At 41.3% G+C, this 7,724-nt stretch overlaps 1 protein-coding gene and 1 pseudogene across 2 annotated transcripts; both read left to right on the top strand.

The window, feature by feature from the left end:
- Positions 1-3,501, top strand: LOC125197398 (heat shock cognate 70 kDa protein 2-like). Its single transcript, XM_048096135.2, has 6 exons — positions 1-135; positions 222-424; positions 741-2,880; positions 2,956-3,018; positions 3,111-3,278; positions 3,373-3,501. The coding sequence occupies exons 2-3, from the start codon at positions 223-225 to the stop codon at positions 2,363-2,365; spliced, it is 1,827 nt and encodes a 608-aa protein (XP_047952092.1). The 5' UTR covers positions 1-135; position 222; the 3' UTR covers positions 2,366-2,880; positions 2,956-3,018; positions 3,111-3,278; positions 3,373-3,501.
- Positions 3,502-4,788: 1,287 nt separating this feature from the next.
- Positions 4,789-7,724, top strand: LOC125197397 (heat shock cognate 70 kDa protein-like; annotated as a pseudogene). Its single transcript, XR_016128623.1, has 2 exons — positions 4,789-5,241; positions 5,464-7,724. The product of XR_016128623.1 is annotated as a heat shock cognate 70 kDa protein-like (transcript).

The raw sequence follows: 7,724 nt of genomic DNA, 5'->3' as shown, positions 1-7,724 counted from the left end.
CGAATTTTCGATGCCTTTTAGTATTTTTGTTAGCAATATATAAAGAGACAAAGGTGATGGCGGGATACTTATACTCTTCCTTTGCTAATACATTTTGAATTGGCTGATCGTTTCAGATTAGGGTTTCTTATCGAGGTACGTCGTTTCATTCTCTCCCCTTTCAAAAACACTTCATTTTCGGAGCATCAGTTTTGATAATGATTGTATTGCTTGAGTTGTAGAATGGCGAGACGGGCAATCGGAATCGATTTGGGGACGACATATTCGTGTGTGGCGGTGTGGAGGCACGACCGCATTGAGGTAATAGTAAACGATCAGGGCAACCGCACCACACCGTCTTACGTGGCTTTCACCGACACTGAGCGTCTCGTTGGCGACGCTGCCAACAATCAAGCCGCCAGTAATCCTATCAACACTGTTTTCGGTGAGTTTTGTGCTCTCTGATTATTGTTAGGATTTCAATTTTTTGTGTTATGTGTGTGTCATTATTGTTACTAATTTCCTTATTACTTATAATTAATAATGTTAATCAATTTGGATTTGTGTATGTATGAGAACGTAGTTTTCTTATCAAGTCTATATTAGGAATTAGGATAGACTGTCGATGAAGTGTGGAGAGGACTAATTACTGTAAAATGTGGTTGGAGCAGATGCCACTATACCAATCAAGCTCCATCAGAGGAGATGAATATTGATTATACACTCCAAGTCTCTAACTACTCGAATTATATGTTACACAGATGCAAAGAGGTTAATTGGCTGCAAATTCAGTGACCCAACGGTTCAGATCGACATGACATTCTGGCCATTCAAGGTCATACCCAACACTTCCAACAAGCCTATGATCGTGGTAAATTACAAAGGGGAGGAGAAACAGTTTTCAGCTGAGGAGATCTCTTCAATGGTGCTCTCCAAGATGAAGGGTATCTCAGAGACATATCTTGGATCAACTGTCAAGGATGCTGTCGTGACTGTGCCTGCTTATTTTAACGACTCTCAGCGCAAGGCGACCAAGGATGCTGGAGCTATTGCCGGCCTTAACATTATAAGGATCATCAATGAGCCTACAGCTGCAGCCATTGCATACGGTCTGGTTGAAGGGGCTACTTTTGTTACAAAAAATGTGCTCATTTTTGACCTTGGTGGTGGCACGTTCGATGCGTCTCTGGTGACAATTAAGGCGGGCGTAATAGAGGTGAAGGCTATTGCTGGTGATACTCATCTTGGAGGTCAGGACTTAGACAATAGGATGGTGAATCACTTCATAAAAGAGTTCAGGCGTAAGAATGGTAAGGATATAAGTAGAAGCCCAAGAGCTATTAGGAGATTGAGGACCGCTTGTGAAAGGGCGAAGAGAATCCTTTCATCCACTTTCCAAACCACAATTGAGATCGAAGCATTGTTTGAGGGGATTGATTTCTTTACAACTATCAGTCGTGCTAAATTTGATGAACTTAACATGGATTTATTCAGCATGTGTGTGGAGCATGTAGAGATGTGCTTGCAAGATGCAGAGATGGAGAAGAGCAGCATCCATGACGTGGTGTTGGTTGGGGGGTCGAGTAGAATTCCCAAGGTTCAGCAGCTGTTGCAGAACTTGTTCAATGGAAAGGAGCTGTGCAATAGCATCAATCCAGATGAAGCTGTGGCATATGGTGCTGCTGTGCTAGCTGCCAAGTTGAGTGGTGATGGCAATGACACCGTGCAGAATCTGGTTGTTTTGGATGTTACTCCTTTGTCCCTTGGTGTTCATTGTGATGGAGATATCATGAGTGTAATTATTCCGAGGAATACAACTATCCCAACTAGGAGAACACAAAGTTTCCACACAGCGTACGACAATCAGACCAGTGTGATGATTAAGGTGTATGAGGGCGAAAGAAGCAGGGCATTTTACAACAATCTGCTTGGGCAATTCAATCTCGAAGGCATTCCAGCAGCGCCCAGAGGTGTTGCAAAAATCAACGAGTGCTTCGACATTGACGTGAATGGTATCATGACTGTGTCAGCGGAAGTAACGGGGACTAGAGTGAAGAAGAGCATCACCATCACTAACGACAATGGCAGGCTGTCCAAGGAAGAAGTTGAGAATATGATTATGAATGCCAAGAAGTACAAGCAGGAGGACGAGGAGCATAGGAAGAATGTGGAGGCGAAGAATGCCGTGGAGGACTACGCCTACAACACGAGGGACACCATCAGAGGTGCAGCCAGGCTCAGACGAGCAGACAAGAATAAGATGGAAGATGCTTTTGAGTCCTTTATACAGTGGTTGGAGTTAAATAAGCATGCAGAGGCTGATGATTTTGAAGACAAGATGATGGAGCTCAAGACCATTTTCGACCCGATTATTGCCAAGATTTAGCAAGATGAAAGCGTGTCGATTTAGACTTTAAAGAAGTAGATTAGCAGGATCATGTAGTTTGTTTTGTTCCCTTTTGCTGGTATGGATACCTTGTTAAAGTTAGGCCATTTCAGTGTAGTAGTCTGAAGAAATACGTGAAATGATCTTTTTGACTGCTTGAAGTGAATAAAACTAATTTTGCCTCACACTGACCACAGGAGTATTGTTGTCATTACCTATATTTTGCTTTGTGGAAGTAGACCATTTCGGGCAAGAACGGAGTCTGGAATATTTCGTTCGGTTTTGAGAGCTGAGCCATACTTTGAGGACGTGCATTGGCCATCTGTTTCTTCATGTGCCAAGGACTTCGTAAATCTCCAATACATTGGGACGTAGGAAGTACTGTATTAATTATCTTATATATATAGGCTCTCTCAAAGGCATTGAGTGAGGAGGAGTTGGTCTACCTCAGAGCACAGTTCTTGCTTTTAGAGCCTAGTGAGGATGGAAGAGTCTCTCTCGATAACTTCAAAAAGGTCATCGAGCTTAACCTCCTGTCCCTGAATTTCTGAATCATGCGTGCCCATATTAACATGGTAATCGTTTTGCAGGCTCTTGCACGTAATGCTACTGATGCCATGAAGGCATCTAGGGTCCCGGATATCCTCCACGCGGTTAGCTAGCCGAGTCCTAGATACATATTTAACACATCACAAGTACTTAACTTTATGACACTAAATAAGCTAATTATCTTCTGTTAATTCAGATGGCTCCATTATCTTATAGAAAGATGGAGTTTGAAGAGTTCTGTGCAGCTGCAATCAGCACTTACCAACTGGAGGCCCTAGAGAGATGGGAGCAAATTGCTTCCACGGCTTTCGAGCATTTTGAAGAGGAGGGTAACCGCGCTATATCAGTAGAGGAGTTAGCCCGGGTACGTATCTTGTCATCAACTAACTTAAATGTTGTCTGTGTCGCCTTTGGTGATCCCTGTTCCATCGTAGCTAATGGAACTCGGGTGGATGCAGGAGCTGAACGTTGGGGCTAGCGCGTATTCGATGCTGAGAGATTGGTTGAGGAGTGACGGCAGACTGAGTTTGGTGGGATATACTAAGTTTTTGCATGGGCTCACCCTTCGGAGCTCAAACATGAGACACATCTGCTTTATTTTTAATTCGACAGAGTCATATTTTAAATAGTCTGCCTGCAGATTTGTTAATTCATTAATCCGACTCTTTTTTTCTTAAAATTTACTTGACGCCTTAGAGTTTTGGTAAAAAAATTTCTAGCAAGAAAAGACTATGCTTCTTTTATTCCCAATAAATATGCACAATTTTCTTATTTTGGTAAAAAATTTCCTACAAGATACTTTTAAAAAAGAACTTAGCAAAAGAAGACTATGCTCTTTCTCTTTCACTAATCATCAGGCTATTACTCCATCCGTCTCACAATAAGAGTTTTGTTTTGGTATTTCAGTCCGTTCCATCATAAGAGTTATATATTTCACATTTACTATAAATGATAAGTAGGCACTATATTCCACCCACTTATTTCACTCACATTTTGTTATAAAACTAATATACTATATAAGTGAGACTCATATTTTACTAACTTATTCAAACCATTTTTCTTTACATTTCTTAAAACTCGTACCATAACTAAATAGGATTCCTATTCCGGTGCAGAGGGAGTAGTTTTTTACGAAAACCGTAAAAAAAGGACCGATCCGAGGACGATTTCATTTGTTTAGGACTAACTTTTCGAAAAGTGAATGTTCTAGACCAACTTCGTATTTCGCCCATATATTTATGACCAAAATCTACAGTTTTTTTTACATGCATAATACTTCTCCGTTCCACAAGAGTATGCACTTTTGATTATCCACGAGTTTTAGTATTGAATTGGTAAAGTAAAAGAGAGATAGAAAGAAAAAGTAATTAAAGTATTCTTAGTGGAGAATGAGTCACATCTTATTAGAGAGAAAATAATTTCCAAAATTAGAAAGTGCGTCTTCTTGTAGGACGGACAAAAAATTTAGAGTGCATACTGTTATGTGGGACGGAGGGAGTAGTAGTAACTAGTACGTAGTACTCCCTCCATCTCATAAAAATATTAGCAATGGATATGGTACGAGAACCAAGATACATTCGGTAAAGTAAGAGAGATGAGGAGAATAGTATAATAAAGTAAGAGAGAGGAAAAGAATGGTAGTTAAAGTTGTGTTAGTGGATAGTGAGACCTACATTATTAAATTAATATAATTTTCTAAAAATGAAATGCACATATTTTTGTGGGACGGACGAAAACAGAAAGTGCATATATTTTTATGGAACGAATGGAGTATTATATTTTTCTTTTATTTGGAAATTTGTTTAAATTAAAAATCTATTGGGATGAAATTACCCAAATAAGTCTATTGGGATGAAATTATCCCAAATATTTTATTAGCTAGATAGAGAGAGACAAAGGTGATGGCGGGAAGTACTTGAGACTTACTTTTTGCTCATACATTTCGATTGGCTGATAGTTTCGGATTAGGGTTTGTTTTTCAAGGTACGTCGTTTCATTTTCTCCCCTTTATGTACCGTGCATCGCAGTTCCTTATTGAAATTTTCACGTTTTAGACAAGCATTTGGAGCATTAGCTTTTATAATCTGTGTATATTGTTTGAGTTGTAGCACTGTGTGGCTTTATTGATGGCGAGAAAGGGCGAAGGACGAGCGATTGGGATTGATTTGGGGACGACATATTCGTGCGTGGCAGTGTGGAGGCACGACCGAATTGAGATAATAGTAAACGATCAGGGCAACCGCACCACGCCGTCTTATGTGGCTTTCACCGACACTGAGCGTCTCGTCACAATCAAGCCGCTAGAAATCCTATTAACACTGTTTTCGGTGACTTTTCTCTTCAAATTTTCGTGTCTTGCTGTGTTTCGTGTTATGTGTGTGATGTTGAGAGAATCTTTTTTTTTAATCGAAACTGAATAATGATTACGAGTTCTTACTTTTATGGTAATGCGTGAGACACTACTAAGCCACTCAAGCAGTTGTATCTCTTCTCTCGCTATCGCAACTCTAAGTAACTAGATTAATAATTTCTTACACGGTGTTAAGCAGATGCAAAGAGGTTGATTGGCCGCAAATTCAGTGACCCAACAGTTCAGAGTGACATGAAGTTATGGCCATTCAAGGTCATACCCGATGTTGCCGACAAGCCTATGATCACGGTGAACTACAAAGGCGAGGAGAAACAGTTTTCAGCCGAGGAGATCTCTTCAATGGTGCTCTCTAAGATGAAGGATATCTCTGAGGCATATCTTGGATCCACCGTCAAGGATGCTGTCGTGACCGTGCCTGCTTATTTCAACGACTCTCAGCGTCGGGCGACCAAAGATGCTGGAACTATTGCCGGTCTTAACATTATGAGGATCATCAATGAGCCTACCGCTGCAGCCATTGCATATGGTCTGGATGAAGGGGATACTAGTTCTGAGACAAAGAATGTGCTCCTTTTTGACCTTGGTGGTGGCACGTTTGATGTGTCTCTAGCGACAATTGAGGCGGGCACCATAAAAGTGAAGGCTGTTGCCGGTGATACTCATCTTGGAGGTCAAGACTTGGACAACCGGATGGTGAATCACTTCATAAAAGAGTTCAAGTGCAAGTATGGTAAGGATATAAGTGGAAGCCCAAGAGGTGTTAGGAGATTGAGGACGGCCTGTGAAAGAGCAAAGAGGATCCTTTCTTCTACTTTCCAAACCACTATTGAGATTGAAGCATTGTTTGAGGGAATTGATTTCTTTTCTACTATTACTCGGGCTAAATTCGATGAACTTAACACGGGTTTATTCAGCAAGTGTGTGGAGCAGGTGGAGATGTGCTTGCAAGATGCAAAGATGGAGAAGAGCAGCATCCATGAAGTGGTGTTGGTTGGGGGGTCAAGTAGAATTCCCAAGATCCAGCAGCTGTTGCAGAACTTGTTTAATGGAAAAGATTTGTGCAAGAGTAATAATCCAGATGAAGCTGTGGCATTTGGTGCTGCTGTGCTAGCTGCCAAGCTGAGTGGTGACGGCGATAACACCGTGCAAAATCTGGTTGTTTTGGATGTTACTCCTTTGTCCCTTGGTGTTCATTGTGATGGAGATATCATGAGTGTAATTATTCCAAGGAATACAACTATCCCAACTAGGAGAACACAAAGTTTCCACACAGTGTACGACAATCAGACCAGTGTGATGATTAAGGTGTATGAGGGCGAAAGAAGCAGGGCATCAGACAACAATCTGCTTGGGCAATTCAATCTCGAAGGCATTCCAGCAGCGCCCAGAGGTGTTGCAAAAATCAACGAGTGCTTCGACATTGACGTGAATGGTATCATGACTGTGTCATCTGAGGTAACGGGTACTGGACTGAAGAAGAGCATCACCATAACGAACGATAATGGCAGGCTGTCCAATGTAGAAATTGAGAATATGATTATGGATGCTGAGAAGTACAAGCAGGAGGACGAGGAGCATAAGAATAATGTTAAGGCAAAGAATGTTGTGGAGGACTATGCTTACAGCACGAGAAACACAATCAGAGGTGCAGCCAGGCTCAGACGAGCAGACAAGAATAAGATGGAAGATGCTTTTGAGTCCTTTATACAGTGGTTGGAGTTAAATAAGCATGCAGAGGCTGATGATTTTGAAGACAAGATGATGGAGCTCAAGACCATTTTCGACCCGATTATGGACAAGATGTAGCAAGAAGAATGCTCGGTGATTTGGACTTTAGAGAAGTAGACTGGCAGGATCATATTGTTTGTTTTGTTTCCCTTTTGCTGGTATAGATACCTTGTTGAAGTGAGGCCAACATTTCAGTGTCTTAGACTGAAAAAATATCGTGAAATGATCTTTTTGACTGCTTTAAGTGAATGAAAATTAATTTAGCCACACTGACCACAAGAGTTGATACTTAATAGGGGGAGTATATGAAATAGTTTTATGATGGTAGATTTGGCTGATAGTTTCTGAGGCGTAAAATTCGATTCGTTCTGATGGTTTTCCACTACCGATGTACAAGAAGCTTTGGGCTTGTTTTGTATGAGTGATCCATGGAATTCAAAAGTTTTGTGCCATTTACAACAACGGGAAAAAGCATTGGGCTAGTGGATCATGTGACACAGAAAATTTGAAATTAGCTTTTCAAATCTATCACATGAACAACAACAAACATTTCTGTTACGCCTTAATATCAAAGGTTCATCACATCGACAGAGGTGAGCGACTGGCATAGAGGCGACTTCAAGACCCGCCCCCGAAACACACAAAGCACACCGACACAGGCCAATGTTCAAGCGAGGAGGTGGGCCAAGTGCCGCGATGTCATCCGATTGG

This window comes from Salvia hispanica, chromosome 4 (genome assembly GCF_029641045.1).
Source record: "Salvia hispanica isolate PSC_SH4W2 chromosome 4, Shi_PSC_v1, whole genome shotgun sequence".
Lineage (NCBI taxonomy): Eukaryota > Viridiplantae > Streptophyta > Magnoliopsida > Lamiales > Lamiaceae > Salvia > Salvia hispanica.
Note: the sequence above shows the minus strand (reverse complement) of the source record. Positions and strands in the feature narration are given on the sequence as shown.